At 48.5% G+C, this 19329-nt stretch overlaps 3 protein-coding genes across 11 annotated transcripts; 2 read left to right on the forward strand and 1 right to left on the reverse strand.

The window, feature by feature from the left end:
* The first annotated feature begins 318 nt into the window (after window positions 1-318).
* On the forward strand, window positions 319-2279 carry LOC146301713 (putative transmembrane protein 244). Its single transcript, XM_084669076.1, has 6 exons — window positions 319-511; window positions 907-992; window positions 1124-1197; window positions 1305-1430; window positions 1573-1617; window positions 1857-2279. The coding sequence occupies exons 1-6, from the start codon at window positions 479-481 to the stop codon at window positions 1949-1951; spliced, it is 459 nt and encodes a 152-aa protein (XP_084525202.1). The 5' UTR covers window positions 319-478; the 3' UTR covers window positions 1952-2279.
* sgk2b (serum/glucocorticoid regulated kinase 2b) lies at window positions 2275-5685 on the reverse strand. 3 transcript variants are annotated; one of them, XM_084669073.1, is made up of 12 exons: window positions 5517-5685; window positions 5202-5277; window positions 5030-5108; window positions 4886-4920; window positions 4709-4766; window positions 4524-4607; window positions 4187-4318; window positions 3939-4051; window positions 3563-3782; window positions 3274-3429; window positions 3101-3190; window positions 2275-2976 (listed from the first exon to the last, which is right to left on the reverse strand). In XM_084669073.1, exons 1-12 carry the CDS (start codon window positions 5584-5586, stop codon window positions 2803-2805), a joined length of 1287 nt encoding a protein of 428 aa, XP_084525199.1. In that variant the 5' UTR covers window positions 5587-5685; the 3' UTR covers window positions 2275-2802. The 3 variants fall into 3 exon arrangements, with proteins under 3 accessions (XP_084525199.1, XP_084525198.1, XP_084525200.1); XM_084669072.1 differs by having other exon boundaries at window positions 3939-4096; XM_084669074.1 differs by having other exon boundaries at window positions 3939-4096; window positions 5202-5297; window positions 5517-5608.
* A 2464-nt stretch (window positions 5686-8149) lies between these two features.
* Window positions 8150-19320, forward strand: ptpn3 (protein tyrosine phosphatase non-receptor type 3). Of its 7 annotated transcripts, none has more exons than XM_084669078.1 (26): window positions 8153-8329; window positions 9453-9593; window positions 10152-10277; window positions 10755-10797; window positions 11704-11785; window positions 11862-11906; window positions 12075-12127; window positions 12240-12357; window positions 12483-12570; window positions 12691-12779; window positions 12889-12952; window positions 13182-13372; window positions 13456-13578; window positions 13687-13848; window positions 14041-14131; window positions 14256-14333; window positions 14493-14549; window positions 14746-14902; window positions 15036-15202; window positions 15373-15463; window positions 15548-15621; window positions 15744-15890; window positions 17186-17314; window positions 18451-18596; window positions 18689-18824; window positions 18937-19320. In XM_084669078.1, the coding sequence occupies exons 2-26, from the start codon at window positions 9525-9527 to the stop codon at window positions 19021-19023; spliced, it is 2613 nt and encodes an 870-aa protein (XP_084525204.1). In that variant the 5' UTR covers window positions 8153-8329; window positions 9453-9524; the 3' UTR covers window positions 19024-19320. The 7 variants fall into 7 exon arrangements, with proteins under 7 accessions (XP_084525207.1, XP_084525208.1, XP_084525204.1 ...); XM_084669077.1 differs by having other exon boundaries at window positions 8154-8329; window positions 15030-15202; XM_084669079.1 differs by having other exon boundaries at window positions 8154-8329; window positions 14041-14083; window positions 15030-15202.
* The last annotated feature ends 9 nt before the right edge of the window (window positions 19321-19329 follow it).

Genomic DNA, 19329 nt, shown 5'->3' on the forward strand with positions numbered 1-19329 from the left:
ACATTAAGAATGAACAAGACGAGACAGAATGCCAGATAAAATCACCGCGCGGCACGTAGCCTGCCTAAATACAAGACGGTAAAACGTGACCTTGATAAGTATTAATGTAGCGTTACATTGTGAATTGATTGCTGTTCAGTCGCTGGTCCGTATGGCTTCTAGACATGGTGTGCAGGCCAGCAGAATGAAAATCGTTGCTTGTTTACCCATAGCCTATCACAGACACTGTTAGCGTCAAGCCCCAGCAGCCGTCTCTTTGAAAATAGAAACAAATATCTTTAGACATACCTTTCAGAAACACATTTACAATCAAGTTATACTGTATCTATACTATGTGAAGGATGGCGCCTTTAAATAATCCACCTGGGATACCTAACATTAACGCTAGATGGCGGTATAAACTCGGTTGATCGATAGAAATTGCTCGTCCAGACCAGTCTACATTAATTGCAACAAAACATCAGATGCAAACCATGACATGGCATTCAAAGTCAAAGTGGCCGATACAAGGGTAAGATTGTGTAAAGGAGATTAGTCTAAGAAAAGCAGCTTTATGAGCTCGCGAGATTATGATTGTAGGCGCAATGTTATGGATAACAAAGTCAATGGCTGCAAAGCGAAATCGTTCTCAAAAGACGTCGCGATTGGAAGGAAGAAAGGGGGGAAATGCTTGTCTGTGGTTACGTATTGTTACTACTGCTATTGTGTTCATGGCCATATCAAATTGTATGCAACAGATGAAACTTGGCTGCGGCATTATAAAAAAAAACACTTCTTCACGTCGAGCGCAGGCCAGAACCTAAGATGTAGCCTATGCTTGTTAAGTAACTCATAATGCCTATAGGGCCTATATATTTATTTAGGTGGTGTTGCTAAATTATTTCCTGCATCTCTTCCTCTCTTCAGACTGTGCTCGTGCACCTTCTCCTCTGCGTGCTCATTTTCTACTCTCTCTATTATATGATCGCGAGCGTGTGCTTCGGTGCTTTCAGGTGAGCCTCCCAGGCGCGTGCACTTGATCTTGCTTAGAGACTGTAGGTTTCACCTCCCGCATTTGTGTGACTCGGATTATTTGTCTGTAAATATTAGACTGATTACATTTTGAATCTACTTGTATTTGAAGGTTGGATAATTTTGATGGATTGATTCCGTTTGATTTCAAGACAGAGCCCACTGACTCCAACTCCAAATATTTGGGTATGCAGTGAGCACACACACACACATTGGGTAATAACCATGCTAAAACAAAATAATATACAAAGGCTATGGCCCACACCTTTTACTGTTTTGTGTGTGTATCCCAGTGAACCTGCTGTCAATGGAACTCACATACTTCTGTAGTGGTTTGCTGTTTGCTGCTGTGGTGAGGAGATGGGTCTGGGACTATGCCCTCACTGTCACCCTACTGCACATATTACTCACCAGCTTGGGTGAGACACACACACGCATTCATGGCATACAAACATACATACATTCATGGCATGCACATACACACACACACACACATTCTCTCTAACCCAAATGGTTTCTCATAAAGACTCATAACATGCATCCATCTGTACTCTGTCGCAGTGATGCTGGAGTTTCCCTTGGTGTGGCAGTGGTGGTTGGCCTTAGGTAAGCTATGGACCCATTTCTCGCAGTTTAAAATAAAACATTGAAATTGTGTACAAGGATATGAATGTGAGGCATTTTATTTAACATGTAAACTCACTTGTGTCTTTCTTTGAAATAAAAATGCTTGTTAAAAAAATAAAAGAATGTGAGGCTTTAAATATTCCTATGTAAAAAAGGTGTTTACATACAGATACTAATGACTCGGTATACAGTACAGTGTGTTTCTGTTTTAATTAAAGGTAGCAGCTTGTTTCTGATGATCTGCAACGGACAGCTCATCGCTTACTTTGCCTGCCAGGGTGACCAGAGTTACCCCACCTTAAACAGCTACTGAGACCAACACACACACTGCACTCACACACACACACGTTGTTCACATGAATAGGGTTGATATGTATGGATAAATCACAGGAAAATGCTGTCGGTGCCTGTTGTCATGTGTTTGTCCGTGTGTCCTGTGTGTAATGTGTGTGCAATGTGTGTGCAATGTGTGTAATGTGTGTGCAATGTGTGTGTAATGTGTGTGCAATGTGTGTAATGTGTGTGCAATGTGTGTGTAATGTGTGTGCAATGTGTGTGCAATGGACAGTCCTTTTCTACTAGGAATTTGACACACATTCTCTGAATGATATATATCGGATGCGAGTGGATAAGAAAGAATGTCAAATGTCAAACTTTATTATGAAGAGTTTATAATGTACATACATTAAATAGCTATGCTAGCCTTGGTGACTCTCATACATCAGTCTTTCATTATGGGATGTAGACTCCTGAACTTATTACCAACATTTTCACACCCACACAAGTGTCAGTCTGGCCTCATTGAACAAATTACTGTGTATACAAATACCTTTTTATTCAATACATCTGACTTTATTGATCCCAAACGAAATTGAAGTCAAACCAGATACTACACTTGATCATCACCGTTGTGTTAATCAAACACAATGGAAATACAGGAAGTGCAGTACACCTGATTGAGGTTTGTTGTGTGTGTGGTCCCAGCCAGCCCTGGTGGGGTGAGCAGGTGTCCCTCTGGAGCTCTGGAGTGCAGAGCACTGCCCTGTCCATCAGTCAGCCTGGTGCTTGCTCACACGTTGGACAGACCAAAGGACCCCCAAGGGCTCTGTGAGGCTCTGTTCTTCCAGACACTCTAGCAGTCTTGGTGGAGAGGTGCCAGCAGAGTTATGGGACGTTATGGGAGTCAGAGGCCTTGAACTCTGGAGGGGGCATGTAGGAGAACCCTGAGAAGGCCTCGTTAGTGACGCCCTTCTGGCACCTGTCAACGAGGCCCAGGGATGCTGGGACAGGCATGATCGTGAACTCGCGGTCAAAGTACTGCACATCACATGGACCAGTCTGGGAGGGAGAGAGAGAGAGAAATATGGAGTGACAGAGTTACAGTCTATGTTTGTCTGGAACCTTAATCTCCATGCCAGCAGGGTAAGCTGTGTGTGAGCTGTGTGTTTAAGATCACACTCACCACTTTAGGGATGAAAGGGGGTCTGATCTTCCTAGCCACGAGGTCTTTCCAGTTGATGGACTTGAAGAAAGGCTGGCTCTGCAGCTCTTCCTACAGATATAAACACACATCTGTCACATGTCTGAAACTCATTTGACTATCAGTGTGTGTGTGTGTGTTTATGGAAAACTTACTAGATCATTGCTCCCCCCCAGGCGTTTGGTGCAGTCCCTTTCCAGTAGTCCCTGTAACAGGGAATGGGCAGACTGGGACACGCCACTTTTGAGCCGTAGGGGTGCATGAAGGATGTTTCTAAACATCACAGCCTTACTGTGGCTGTAGAATGGGGGCTGAAATAAAGCAACGGACACAAGAGTGATTAGAATCCACAACATCTTCTAAAACCCCAAACCTCTCAACCTCTCTAACCCTAACGGTCTGTACTGATGCACCAGGGCTGACTCCCTCTGTACACACACTCACCAAGCCGTAGAGCATCTCGTACAGCACACAGCCCAGACCCCACCAGTCCACCGCCCTGCTGTAGGCGTGGCCCAGCAGCACCTCTGGAGCCAGGTACTCTGGGGTGCCACAGAAGGTCTGCATAGTCCCGCCCATCGCCACGCCTTCCTTGCACAGCCCGAAATCAGTCAGGACCACATGACCTGCAGCGTCCAACAAGATGTTCTCTGGCTTCAGGTCTCTGAGAGAGGAGGGAAAGAAGGAAGGGAGGAGGTGAAGGGAGAAAAAGCGAGTTAGTGGCTGGGTGCCATTTGAATGTATGTGTTGGTCTGGGTGTGTTTGTGCAAGCCTGTGTGTGTGTGTGTGTGTGTGTGTGTGTGCCTGTATCTGTGTGTACCTGTAGACTATGTTAAGGGAGTGCAGGTAGCCCAGGGCAGAAGCCATTTCTGCAGAGTAGAAAGTCGCTCTGGCTTCTGTGAAGGCCCCTTCTCTCTGGAGATGGTAGAACAGCTGGACAGTAGAACAGTAGAACAGGATGGTAGAACAGTAGAACAGCTGGACACACAGATACCACACTTACACCACGACACACACACCTCATTTCTGAATGGCTTTACCATCACAACTAGTTCACACCACGCCCACCTCTCCTCCATTGACAAAGTCCAGGACAAAGTAGAGGGTGTTTGAGGTCTGGAAGGAGAAGTGGAGACCCACCAGGAAAGGGTGCTGGAGACCCTTCAGGAGAACACTCCTCTCCACCATCACATGCCTCTGCTGCAGAGACACAGAGAGAGAGCTGAAGAGTTATATAGAGAGGGGAGAAAGAGAGAGGGGACAGGTGGGAGATGCAAAGAAAGTGTGAGAGACAGAGAGAGAGACGCAGAGAGAGAGAGAGAGAGGTACGCAGAGAGAGAGAGAGAGGGGTCAGATAGATGTGTGGATGGGTGTTGGACTACTAGCCTGATAGATTGATTCTCACCTCTCTCTTCCTGAGAATCGCCTGTTTCTGAAGAACTTTTACTGCATAGTAATCTTTGCTTTTTCTGTGTCTCGCTAGCAGAACCTGAAACAGGGAGTGAATATCATCCACTAAAAATCCCTCTTCACACACACACACACACACACAAAGGCAACCATAAATAATACAAAAATAAGCCCACATACTTTTCCGAAGCTTCCTTTGCCAATTACTTTTAGGTAGTCAAAATCTGAGGGCTTCACCCTGGTGAGATAGGATAGGGTTAGGGTTAGGGTTAGCATACTACCAGCAGACATTAGTGGCATGAGACCAGCAGGGTCAGACAGAACCTGGTTCTGGATCACTGGACATTAGATACTTACTGAGTGTCATCACAGTCTAGTGAGCACTGGAGATGCTGAAACCCAGAGACAGAGAAGAGGACAGTTTACAGAATGCTTCCTTCATCTGTCTTTATCTTCAAACCACTGATCCATTGTTTCCTCTTCAATCTACTGAAAACTTACCAGTGCCGCCCCCCCTTCTCTCCCCTCAATCTCCTCTCTCCTGCTGCCTTCCCGAAGAAGAATCCGCTGGGTTTCCAGGCTGCAACATGCAAAAGGTTACGTTTGAGTGTGTTTGTGTTTAGGGTGTTAATGGATTCCAGGCAATTTTCGGCCATCACATGTACATACTCACTGTTGGCAGAGTTGATGATTGGACATTAGCTTGTGTACGAAGCCGCTAAAGCCCGCTTTCTTGCTTTTGATCACAGCTGAAATTAAGGCGGGGGATCTATTATATAAGAGATGGGTAGTAGCATTTATAGCCCTGTCAATTTCAGCACGCAGATAGCGCCCACTCAGTCACAAAGTTTTGGCCAATAGCCGAAATTGTTAAATTGCGGATTGCCGAAACTAATTTGTGATTAATCTTGAATTCGTTGGCTATGCCTATTACAAAGACAAAGCAGATTCACTGAGAAGTTCAAAACATTATGCAATATGGACTTACCGGTGAAAAATGACACAAGTCCTCTCATTTTGGAATATGACATTCGGTGTTGCTTCTCAGTAACGGCCATTTAAGAGTAGATAAGTAAGTCCAGTAACGCAGAGTCTGGAGACAGAGCGTTGTGGAGTTCCAGAGACTCCGACGATTCAGCACCACTGACAGCGCGCGCTTGACAGACGGGCTATAACAGTGCTTGTCCGTCAGATGTGACGTAACTGATTGAACGCAAGTTGTTACCGGTACATTACCCGTGTGTGAGGTCACTCGAATAAATCAACAGCAACTGAATCCTACGGGACCGCGCGCCTCGAATTGATGCTCCAAAGAACTATTATGAAACATTCTGAGAATGTTTGCTTGGATGTGTGTGTGAGTGTGTGTGCCTGTATGCAAAATTAATTTGTACACAAAAAAAACAAGCAAACATCAAAGTGGGTCTTGAGTTCAAGACCGTTTTGACAGTTTGCACATGTGCACGCGCGTGTCCGTGTGAGAGAGGGGTTAGGAGAGAGGAACAGGGTTATGGAGGGTGTGCGTGTTATCTAAATATAGTTCCTCCAGTTCCTCTAAAAGGTATTGAATGGTAAACGGAACAGACAGCGAAATCAATGGACGATAGTTTCCACTGACCGCTGGAACATTTGTGTGACAGGATGGGGCACAGCACTCTAATTCCGAGGGCAGTTGAGTGAGAATGCGCCACCACAGAGCGAGAGCCATTAGCCTTCAAGTCCACGGTGCTTTCTAGGACAGAAATTCTCGCATGATATTCTCTGTGTCCTAAGTTCCATCTGGCTATCGCAGTTTAACCCATTTTTTTTTGTCCACAGAGGTGGCAACCCTGTTGATAAACATCCTAACATTACTGTGGATCTGGATACAACCCAAGGTATTCTGGTACAACACACACACACATCAACACACACACAAACACACATACCAACACACACACACACAAACCTACAGCCTGATAAAAAGAACAGAATGCCCAGTCCTCTGTTGTGTTGATCATATGAGGGGAGGGGAGGGGAGGGGAGGAGGGGAGGAGGGGAGGAGGGGAGGAGGGGAGGAGGGGAGGAGGGGAGGGGAGGGGAGGAGGGGAGGAGGGGAGGAGGGGAGGAGGGGAGGAGGGGAGGAGGGGAGGGGAGGGGAGGGGAGGGGAGGGGAGGGGAGGAGGGGAGGAGGGGAGGAGGGGAGGAGGGGAGGAGGGGAGGAGGGGAGGAGGGGAGGGGAGGAGGGGAGGAGGGGAGGGGAGGAGGGGAGGAGGGGAGGGGAGGAGGGGAGGAGGGGAGGAGGGGAGGAGGGGAGGCATGTACCAGACAAATGTGAAGTTATCTTGATGAACAGTGTGACGGGAAGATCATGACAAGAGGAATCCAAGACACATTTGTTGTCCCACCCTCCCTGTGTTCCTTTTATTCTCTCTCTCTTTCCTTCTTTTTCTTTCTCTCTCTCTCTCTCTCTCTCTCTCTCTCTCTCTCTCTCTCTCTCTCTCTCTCTCTCTCTCTCTCTCTCTCTGTCTATCTCTCTCTTGCCTCTTCCTTCTCTCCCCCCCCCTCTCTCTCTTTGCTTCTTTTTCTCTCTCCTCCTCCTCCCATCTCTTTCCCCCTCTCTCTCTCCCTCTCTCCGTCCCTCTCTCTCTCTCTCCCTCTCTCTCTCTCCCTCCCTCTCTCTCCTCTCTCCCTCCCTCTCTCCCTGTCCTTCTCTCTTTCTCCGCCTCCACCTCTCTGTCTGCTCTCTATATTGGGATCAGTAGAGTTCAGGGGACAGTCAGTTCAGTGGGGTCTGGGTTACTGCAACAGAAAGCTGATCCTCCCAGGCTGCCAGAGTTGTGTTTCCCTTCTGGGAGAGAGAGAAGGGGGGGACCTCTCTCCCCATGGCATGGTCAGGTCGCTGCACAACCGGTGCTTACTGGTGTTGGTGACCAGTCCAAAACTGAACCCTCCACTCTTACCACCCTGGAACTGGTCTGGGCTGGTCTGGGCCTCCTGGGAGGGAACACCTGATACAACACAAACCCTGCTCCTCAAGCTGTGATTGGTCAGAACAGCAATGACCCAGAGACGGACCAGGCTCTCTGGATTGGGTGAAAAGGGACACATACTTTGATCAGACTGTCAACACACACCCTACACACACACCCTACACTGCTGCACATTCACCCACACCGCACACACCATGTCTCTCTCTCCTGAACCCCTTTCTCTCTTTATATTCCACCCTCATCCTTCAATGGACTCTTCCCGCAGAATATCTTACTGTAATTTTCTGATAATGCAAAGCAGAACTGATTTCAAGTTTTTTATTGTTATTCTCTTAAATTCGTGCTGTATTTAAACTGCTGAAGTAACTGACATTTGCTGTAATTTATTGGAAATGTAATTCAGTGACGATAAAAAAATATGTATACGTCAAATAAAAGCGTTGGCTAAAAATATTAAATGTAGGCTAATTATAACAGGATGCATCAGTGGTGTAGGATATAATCTAGCATAAAGTCGTCAATTTACAAACACCTATGTTGCTAATACACATTTATCGATTCAATAAGGCTGAGTCTTTACAATGAATGTCTCCTGTTGGTTCAGTGAAGTAGTGTCCTGTGGACCGCTGCTCCTGCAGGCCCCGGAAGCGCGCTTCAGACGTGGTGCGCAGAGGGGGCGGGGCCGGGTGGAATCACCGCTGCTGAGATGAGAAACTCTTTCCGGATATTTACCTTTACCTGCCCGCGACGCGCCCTGCCTGGGATCTTCTTACCCAACAAACGGCTGTACTAAAGGAAATGCCACACGACTGAAACCCGAACGACTGAGGTATTTCAGCTGAATACATATTTTCTTATCTGTCTTACCATAACAAACACTCGAGACCAAGTTGTTTGCTAGCTAACTGAACTGGGGAGAAAAGTTTGCGAATAGCATTTATTTTGCGTTATGGCTATTACGTTGACAAAGGGTGTCGGGATCATTGAAATAGTTCAAAGTACGCGTAATTTCAAAGTTCACGACAAACATTGTTCACAATTGTTTGCAACAATAGCTTCTGTATCGTAAGGCCTTGGTATAGTACAGTGATACGGGATTGCGTACGCCCGTTGTCAAACAACTGAGCTATGAAGAGTATTACTGTGTAGTAACTGACTTTCTTGGTTATGTAAAGTATGTGAGATTTCACAGAATGCGCTGTGAGCCGTAGGCCAATTCTAAGGACTAATTATGGGAAGTCAGTTGTGAGGGAGAGAGCTGATGTAGAGAGTGGTCTAGTCAGTAGTAATGTATTCAGACTGTGTAAGTGTGTCCAAACATTAACCTGACCGAGTGTGTGAATAAGTCAGACCTGTGTTGCATCTACCTGGCGGGCACTGGAACACTGGTAGAATGGGTTGTTGGCAAAGAACACAAACTAATGAGTCAACTGTCAACAATGTGTGTGTGTGTGTGTGCATATCAATAAGTGTATGGGGGGTAGGGGTTGATTGGTTTTAACAGGTAGAGTTGTGTTTCTATCCCTGTGAATGGGCAGACACTACTCAGAGAATGTTTAACATTCTTATCATTCAGTTGCCTGCACAGGGCGGAAAGAGAGGGAGACGGAGGGATGGAGGGAGAGGAAGAAAGGGAGAGAGAGAGACAGAGAGGCAACTTGTTGAGACACACCAGATAATAATGGATTACACTCACACAAGCATACATACACACCCACTCCCACACACATGCCTGCCCCCCCCCCCACACACACACACATACACACACACACATACACACACACACATACACACATACATATACACACACAGCATGACTCACTCACATCCACAACATAAACACTCGGAAGTATATTGTCCTTCAGGGAGGATTTTATAGGCAGAACATCACAAACAGTATAGCCTTTTGGTGTTCATGTGTGTGTGTGTGTGTGTGTGTATTGGTCCCTCAGGTGTCTGGCACTGATGAGCTGAGGGTTGTGTATTTGTCTTGGGAGGGAGGCTGAGTTGCCCTGGGAACAGACATGCCCAAACCTGACCTGCTCTGCCTAGTTCAGCTACTGGACGGCACCATTCAGACCTTCCGAGTCAGTGTGAGTAGGATTCTCTCACTATCTCACACAAACACTCTTTCCTTCCTCCTCTCAGTCTTCCTCTCTGTCTCTCTCTCTCTGTCTCTCTCTCTCTCTCTCTCTCTCTCTCTCTCTCTCTCTCTCTCTGTCTCTCTCTCTCTCTCTCTCTCTCTCTCTCTCTCTCTCTCTCTCTCTCACAGCTAGCTGGGAGCAGATCTGGTGTTGTTGCTGTTCATCTCCTCTGCTGTGGTAATGCTTGTAGTGTCAGAAGATGAAGAGGAGCAGGGTAACCAGGGAGGTTCTGTGTTCAGGTTACCAACTGAAGCCTCTCTCTTGTTTACCATGGTGACCTTGGATTGAAGGACACGCCAACCACATGACTATCATGTTTACAGGGAGACGTAGCGGGTGGTACTACACGCATGGTTGGGCCATGTCAGCATGTGACTGCTGCTTTAACCTGCTACAAACCTGCGTTATGCAGGGCCGCACTGCACACAAACACTACTGTACTACAGAGACAGACATGTGATGTGTGTGTGATGTGTGTGTGATGTGTGTGTGATGTGTGTGTCTCAGAAGCAGGATGCTGGAGAGGTGCTGATGGACGTTGTGTTTGACCACCTGGCTGTACAGCAGCGACAGCTCTTCTGCCTGCAGCTGAGAGACACCAGCGCTGCCAATGCTGCCAACACACACTCTCCTGTGAGTAGGGAACATGGACACTCATACACACACACACTCTCCTGTGAGTAGGGAACATGGACACTCACACACACACACACGTATACATACACACACACATTCTGTGTCATGTGAGAAGGCCATAACTAGATGCTGGATGTTGTGTACGTTCACCAATATTGTGAGACAGTGATGAGGTGTAACAGCCTTGTGTGTTGAGGTGTAACAGCCTTGTGTGTTGAGGTGTAACAGCCTTGTGTGTTGAGGTGTAACAGCTTGTGTGTTGAGGTGTAACAGCTTGTCGTGTTGAGGTGTAACAGCCTTGTGTGTTGAGGTGTAACAGCCTTGTGTGTTGAGGTGTAACAGCCTTGTGTGTTGAGGTGTAACAGCCTTGTGTGTTGAGGTGTAACAGCTTGTGTGTTGAGGTGTAACAGCCTTGTGTGTTGAGGTGTAACAGCCTTGTGTTTTGAGGTGTAACAGGTGTAACGTGTGTTTCAGAGGTGGCTGGAGCCTGACAAACCACTGAAGAAGCAGCTGAAAGGTGAGTGGACAGGGAGGGGCCCCAGCAGGGAGGGGGCCCAGCAGGGAGGGGCCCCAGCAGGGAGGGGGCCCTGCAGGGAGGGGGCCCAGCAGGGAGGGGGCCCAGCAGGGAGGGGCCCCAGCAGGGAGGGGGCCCAGCAGGGAGGGGGCACTGCAGGGAGGGTCCCCGGCAGGGAGGGGGCACTGCAGGGAGGGGGCCCAGCAGGGAGGGGGCACTGCAGGGAGGGGGCCCAGCAGGGAGGGGGCCCAGCAGGGAGGGGGCCCAGCAGGGAGGGGCCCCAGCAGGGAGGGGCACTGCAGGGAGGGGGCACTGCAGCAGTCACACTCCTCCCCTGATGGGGGAGAGGGGAGAGGGGGGAGAGAGTTTGAGTTAGTCAAGGGTTAGACTAACTTCTGTTTTGCTTGGCCTTAAGGCTCTAAAAGCAACACTTAGCAGTTCATTACTTTTTATTATTCCTGCAAATGTGTCCATTCTCTGCTGTTACAGTCTAGCAAGAGTCTGCATCCACGAGTTCTCAACCCTAATGATGTGTTGCTGCTTGCATTACTGTAATCCAGATTATATTACTGTAATCCAGATTATATTACTGTAATCCAGATTATATTACTGTAATCCAGATTATATTGTAAGACTGTAGTTGAGGAATTGAGTTGTTATTATTGTACCGTAGTATTATTGGGGGGGATGTTTTTGTTTGGCATTCAACTCTGTACAACTCGAGACAACTATGATCTGGGCAGATGCAGATACTTTCCTGGTAAATACAGGTGGTTTCTTGAGTCTGACCACTAATGCTGTTAGAACTGTGCACTTCTGATCCATGATCTTCTGCTGGACTTTGTACAGTTTTTGCTAAATGAATACAACTGTAATGTGTGAATGAGCTGGCCCTCTCCCTACCCCCAGGGCTGCTGCCTCCCTTCTACCTGACCTTCAGAGTCAAGTTCTTCATCTCTGACCCAAACTCCTTGCAACACGAACAGACCAGGTGTGTGTGTGCTTATGTGTGTGCTGATGTGTGTGTGCAAGTGGGATCATGTGTATAATGAATTCCTCTTCTGCAGGCACCTTTACTTCCTCCAGATCAGAAGTGACATCAGAGAAGGAAGGTTTGTCAGAGTGCGGACACACACGCACACACACACACACACACGCACACACACACACACACGCACGCACACGCGCACACACGCGCACACACACGCACACACACACACACACACACACACACAACAGGGAGTGGAATGGATGACACTGTGTGTGTGATGCTCTTGCAGGTTGCAGTGTGCCCTGAGTGCAGCAGTGGTGCTGGCCTCATATGCTGTCCAGTGTAAGCCAGTCCCTCACAGCCAGAGAAACATGCACGTGTTTATCAGAATGTTTTTATACATAGTGTGTGTGTTGGGGGTAGGGTCAGCTTGTTTCCTGTCTCTGTGTCATAGCTGAGCTTGGTGACCACTCTCCCACATTCCTTCCTGGTTACCTGTCCAAGAGTCACTTCCTGCTAGAACAGGATGACAACTTCCTGTCCAGGGTTGAGGCTCTGCACCCACAGCACAGGTGATAAGAACACCCACCTGCTCTCTGCTGTCAGGACTGAACACTTGTGTAGAGGGGGTTCTTTTGCTTTCCCACGACTATTTAAAAGCAGTTTTTAGTTTTTTCTTGTTGTTTGTTTGTGTCAGGGGGTTGAAGCAGAGTGAAGCTGAGCTGTGTTACTTGAACACTGCACGAACACTGGACCTGTATGGAGTTGAGCTGCACACTGCCATGGTAACTAACTACCTCTCTCTCTCTTCCAGCCCACCATGGCCTCCCTCTCTCTTTTATATACTTTTTTGTTTTGGTCTCATTCTTCTCATTATTTCCTTCTCTTTCTTCTTCATGTTTCAGAACTCAAACAACAGCCCTCTATTGGTTGGGCTGGCCTCAGGGGGCGTAGCCATGTTCTGCAATATGATTTGTTCCAGCTTTTTCCCATGGTGAGTCAGGCTGCTGTTTGGGGCAGTTTTGTCACTTACTGTCCATCATGACACACACAGATGCACACACACACACACACACCCTCTGAGTCAGTGTGCTGTCTCGCAGGGTTAATATTATTAAGATCTCCTACAAGAAGAAACGTTTTCTCATCCATCTCCGACGCAAACATGTAAGCTCCTCCCTCCCTATTGGCTACAACATGTACAGTACTAGTCAGAAGTTTGGACACATTTTCACATTCAATACAAAAAAATACTGGTACTGTATGCCTTGCTCTCATTGGCTGCATGCAGTTATGTCCACAGTGAGTAACCAACCATTCATGCAAAGTGTTTGTGTGTCGATATGTTTGTGCTTGTGCGTGTGTGTGTGTGTGCCTGTGTGTGTGTGTGTTCCAGGGGGAGACCCAGGACTGCGTGGTGTCCCTAGTCCTGCCGTGTCCTCGGAGCTGTAAGACCCTGTGGAGGTCTTGTGTGGACCACCACTCCTTCTTCCACCCCAGCAGGAACATCTGCAGCCCCACCCTCAGTCAGGCATACAGCAGGCTGCTGACTCATCACCTGGGGCTGGGCCACAGCAAACCAGACAGGTCTCTCACACACACACACACAGACAGGCAGACAAACTCCTCAACAACACAATCACTTCCTGATATTGTTGAGTGTGTTGCAGTGGGCCAGTGTGTCGCCGTGTGATGGGTGGGATGGTGTGGAACCCGGTCCTGAAGAGGTCAGTCTCATCAGAGCAAGAGACCAAGAGTCTGCCCTCCAGATCCCCCCCTCAAACACCCAACTGGTACGACCCACATCCCCTTACACCTAGCTACCGCGGAAGGTTCCAGTCTGGAACAGGGCGGTCTCCAGGTGTGGGTCAGCTGTTTCAGAGGTGTTGTCTCTGTTGTAGGCGGAGTCCCAGAGTTCGCCATGGCCTCAGTAAGTCCCGCCCCTCGTCAGTTGAGCTGACCACAGACCTGAGAGACATGTCCGAGGGGGAGGATGTCTTCTACACCTACAGGGTCTCCCTGAACAGCAGCAGGGGCAGTGATGGGGATACCCCTCCACAGAGGTCAGTCTGCTTCCAGTCTAACCCTAACCCTAACCCTAACCGAGGAACACAAAGATTCCACTCAGGATAGAGGATCTCATTCTATGATTCTCTCTGTTCCCCCCCTCCCAACTTGCTCTCTCTCTCTCTGTGTCTCTCTCTGTCTGTCTCTCTCTCAAACACACACACACACACTCTCTTTCTCTTTCTTAGACTCAGTCAAGGCCAGGATGAGAGTTGCTCCCAGGTTGATGGTGTGAGTACTGGAGATGACACCAAGCCCAGTGCCCTGCACTGGGACAAGGTCAGCTAGATTTTGAACCTCTGGCCACTTTGTGTGTGTGTGCCTCATGTGTGTGTGTGTGTGCCTCATGTGTGTGTGTGTGTGTCTCACGTGTGTGTGTGTGTGTCTCACGTGTGTGTATCAGAGTGGCCTGGGAGATGGTGACCTGCTCCTGGTACACATCGCTCCAGACTCTGAGGGCAAGTTTGGCTTCAATGTCAAGGTGTGTTCCCCTGTCGAACACCCACCAATACTGTCCTGCTGATCACACACACACAATCATACTCTCTCCCTCTCTTAAGCGCACACACTTATTCACACACACACACATCATCTCCTCCTTCTAAATAATTCACCTCTATTTTTGTGTTTGCTCTCTCAGGGTGGTGTGGATCAGAAGATGCCCTTGGCCATATCTCACGTCAAGTCCGACTCCCCAGTAGGAACAGCCACACACTCTGACCCTCAATCTGTCCTGACCATACTGTGGCCCTGGTCTACTTCTGCCCAGTTCTGACTGCTTCTCTCAGGGGACAAGACCCAGTTTCCTGCTGAAAACTAGGAGCAAATGTGTTTGTGTGCAGGACAGGTAGGGACTGACTGAGGGGTGTGTGTGTGTGTGTGTGTGTGTGTAGGCAGGGCGCTGTGAGCCCAGCCTGCTGGAGGGAGACCTGGTAGTCCTCATCAACGGTCGAGACATCTCAGAACACACACACGACCAGGTGGTCATGTTCATACGAGCCAGCAGAGAGTCTCACTCCCGAGAACTAGCCCTACTCATCCGACGCAGAGGTGTGTGTGCACGTTTGATTCCATGGAGACCACCTGTGTGTGTGTGTGTGTGTGTGTGTGTATGATGCAACTGAGACCATGTGTGTGTGTGTTCTGATCAGCTTGTGTGTGTGTGTGTGTGTGTCAGCACCAGGCCCAGGGCGTGTCCTGCAGGCCCCTCCCACCCTTTCTCTCACCGGCCAATCACATGGAGACAAGCTGCTGTTGCCTAGCCAACCAGAGCAGGTGGATTCCCTGCAGGAGTCCATGAAGCAGCTGGAGAGAGGCCTGCAGACTGGAACACTCACCTTCCACTTTGAGGTGTGCCCCCATGACATCACGAATAAGGGATTAGTGATTCATATATGATAAGTTCTATAGTGATAAACAAATCTATTTGGGGGTCATTTTGGGGTATTATTGGGTCAGAATATTTACGAAATGTGATCTCTGTGAAGCTCATTGTCTGTGTGTGTGTGTGTGTGTGTTAGAATCTGTACCGGAAGAAGCCAGGTCTGTCTATGTCTTGTGCCCAGCTGCCTGAGAACATGGACAAGAACAGATATAAGGATGTCCTTCCTTGTGAGTTTACACTGTCTTACACACACACACACACACACACACCAGTGCACACACACTCTGTGACTGTGGCGTGTGCTTGTGTAGATGACGTCTCCAGAGTGGTGCTGCAGGAACAGGTGCTGCAGGAACAGGACTATGTGAACGCCAGCCACATCACGGTCAGTGCCCCCTGGCTCCGCACCTCCCTGTTCCTGTGTGCCTCAACATGCGTGTGTATTAACCTATTGTGTGTGTTCTTTATGTGTTCCCTCTGTGTGTGTGTGTGTGTGTGTGTGTCCAGGTCACCCCCCCAGTGTCTGGTGTGTGTTTACGCTACATAGCAGCTCAAGGCCCTTTACCTCAGACCTGTGCTCACTTCTGGCAGAGTGTGTGGGAACAGGACACACACACCATCATCATGCTCACTACTCTTACAGAGAGAGGACGGGTACACACTCACTCACACACACACACACACACACCATCATCATGCTCACTACTCTTACAGAGAGAGGACGGGTACACAGTCACACACCATTATCATGCTCACTACTCTTACAGAAAGAGGACGGGTACACACTCACTCACACACACTCACTCACACACCATTATCATGCTCACTACTCTTACAGAGAGAGGACGGGTACACACTCACTCACACACACACACACACACTCACACACACACACACACACACACTTACACTCACTCACTCACACACCATCATCATGCTCACTACTCTTACAGAGAGAGGAAGGGTACACACTCAGTCACACACACACACACACACACACACTCACACACACACACACTTACACTCACTCACTCACACACTCACTCATTCACTCACTCACACACCATCATCATGCTCACTAGTTTTACAAAGAGAGGATGGGTACACACACACATACACACACACACACAGTACACACATTGTCATCAGACAAAATAGGTGTACATTCAGATGGTGAGTTATGTTTCGTATATACATCCCTATGTGATAGCACCCTCTTTGTGACAGTACAATGAACACACACACCATACAACCGTTATCCTTCTTTTGAAGCTGAGCTGAACCAAGGTCTGGGTTTACTGTAAGAAATACTTGCTGCATCCCGGCTTGCCTGTTGCTAGGTAACCAGATGCTCTACCTAATTGAGCTTCTTGCTGATATTCTACAAGTGCTCTGATACACTCAGGCTCACACACACACACACACACACACACACACACACATCTTCAGTCTGCCTTGCAGCCATGGAAATATTGCATGAGTCTGGGAGAATGTGTAGCTGGGTGGTAGAACACATAATGAGCTGACTAATCCAGTCAGTGTACCTGTCACCTTACTCTTTACCCAACCCTAACCCTTCCACCTACAAGATCTATACACTAACCCTTCCACCTACAAGATCTATACACCACCGTATTTTTCGCGGCTTGTACCCCGATTTGACAGTGTTCTTGTGGTTGTGGAGCGGCATATAGCCTGGTTATAGAACAAAGTGGCTTTGTACCAAGATCTCTACAGACCGTGCAGCTAATTTAAAGATCCTGTGAAGTGGAATTGAAAATGAGTTTTAAGTACATCACACCACAGAAGAATGTGTTGTTTACAACCCATCCAATAAGTCCAATAAGAGAACTGCAAATGAATGATTTTATATCGGTGTTCCTATACTGTGCAGTGTGATGCACGTAAACCTGTCAGGTAAGTCACCTGTTGACATTATTATTTTGTAGACCAAGTGCCACCAGTACTGGCCACACCCCCTGGAAGTGAGGGACTATGGGTACCTGAGGGTGAGCTGTCACTCTGAGGAGTGCAACCTGGCCCATGTCTCACGCCAGATCACCCTGACACACACACAGGTAACACAACCTCTCTCACACACACTCACACAGGTAACACATACAGACAGGTAACGCGCTAGATTACCCTCATACACACCCAGGTGACACACCCTCATACACACACATGGGTAACACACAGCTAAACAAAGGGAACACTCATTTGCCCAAACAGAAACACACATGCACGCAGGGTAACACACACACTGACCCCCACAGAACACCACCTTACTGCAGCTCCATACAGGGACAGAGCCCTGGGGCTCCTGTGTGTGTGGCATGAAGGCCATATGTTCTCTAGTGGAGATCTCCACAAGCAGCAAACACTGACCCCAGCCAGCCCCACACACATGCATGCGTTTTTGTTTACACTTGTTTTTTGTGCACAGGTGTGTGTGTGTGTGCGTGTGTGTTTGTGTGCTTCTATGCAGGTCATTATAATAATGGGGTTGTTTTTTATGTTAGCTTAAATGGTGAAAAACATTAATAAACAGAAAATGGTCAAAACGTCAAAAAGCATGAACACATACACTCTGCTTATACACACTCATGAACACACACACTCTGCACATACACACTCATGAACACACACACTCAGCATACATAAGAACTGCTGTGCTGGCCCATCTGTTCCTGTGGCTGAGTGAGTTAATCCCTGCATGAAGTCACAGACCACAAGCCTATCACTAAACACAGCTCTCTCTCTCTGTGTCTCTGTCTGTCTCTCTCTTTGTCTGTCTGTCTCTCTCTGTCTGTCTGTCTCTCTCTTTGTCTGTCTCTCTCTCTTGGTGTCTGTCTGTCTCTGTCTGTCTCTTGTCTCTCTCTCTCTCCGTTTCTCTCCGTCTCTCTCTGTCTGTCTTTCTGTCTCCATCTGTCTCTTGTTCTTCTCTGTCTCTCTCTCTGTGTCTCTTTCTGTCTGTCTCTAGTCTCTCTGTTTGTCTCTCTGTCTGTCTCTCTTCACTGCTTTCCACTCTACTGCTCTCCTGGGAAATTGTCAATCTATAGTAATGTGTAGGTAAGGATATGTTCATTCATCAAGATATGTTCATTCAGGTTCAGGTTAGTTTCACTGGGAGGGAATGATTGTGACTGGAGCAGGTACCTTGTGTCACAGAAAGGAGCATTGTGGTGTGTGTGTGTGTGTGTGTGTGAGGTAGCGTGGTGTGGAGCGTGCGATCACACACCTGCAGTATGTGGCGTGGCCGGACCACGGCGTGCCGGATGATCCCAGCGACTTCCTGGTGTTTGTCAGCTCTGTCAGAGAGAGGAGGGCAGGAGAGCAGCCACTGCTGGTTCACTGCAGGTAACACACACACCTGTGCAGCTAAACTACCCATTGAACATGTACAATACATACACACAAATCCTTACAAGGTCACATTGTGATGGTTGCAGCGCTGGGATTGGCCGTACTGGAGTTCTCATCACCATGGAGACAGCGTTGTCGCTGATGGAACAGGGACGGCCTGTGTTTCCGCTGGATATCGTCAGGACTCTCCGAGACCAGCGGGCCATGATGGTCCAGACCACGGTACACACACTCTCTCTCTCACACACACATAAACACACCCTGACCTGTAAACAGACCAGCCCATAGGGTCATGTCAGTCACTCCTCTAACCCTGAGGTCGTTTGTTTTTCAGTGTCAGTTCCAGTTTGTGTGTGAGGCGATACTGCGAGTCTACAGAGAGAGAGGAGGATTCTGCAGCACCGTAACAGGCCTGGCGTAACCACAACCCAGCACCAGAACCAAGCTCAGCCAAGCCCTAGTTTACACTGCCTAGTTTACACTGGACCAGACCATATAGCCAGGTCCACTGGGCCGTTACTGAGGTCCCACCTAACTGGGGAAGGGTCCAGGCAGAGGATCATCACTGGAGCGGCAAGTCACACTGAGGACCACCGGCCCATAGCCCAGGTGTACTGACTGAGCCCACTGAGGACCACCGGCCCATAGCCCAGGTGTACTGACTGAGCCCACTCTGGAAGAGGGAGGGGAAGAGGGAGGAGGGCCGGAGGGGGGAAGGCCGGAGGGA

Source organism: Hypomesus nipponensis, chromosome 2 (assembly GCF_054491055.1).
Source record: "Hypomesus nipponensis isolate SF chromosome 2, ASM5449105v1, whole genome shotgun sequence".
NCBI classification, from domain to species: Eukaryota; Metazoa; Chordata; class Actinopteri; order Osmeriformes; family Osmeridae; genus Hypomesus; species Hypomesus nipponensis.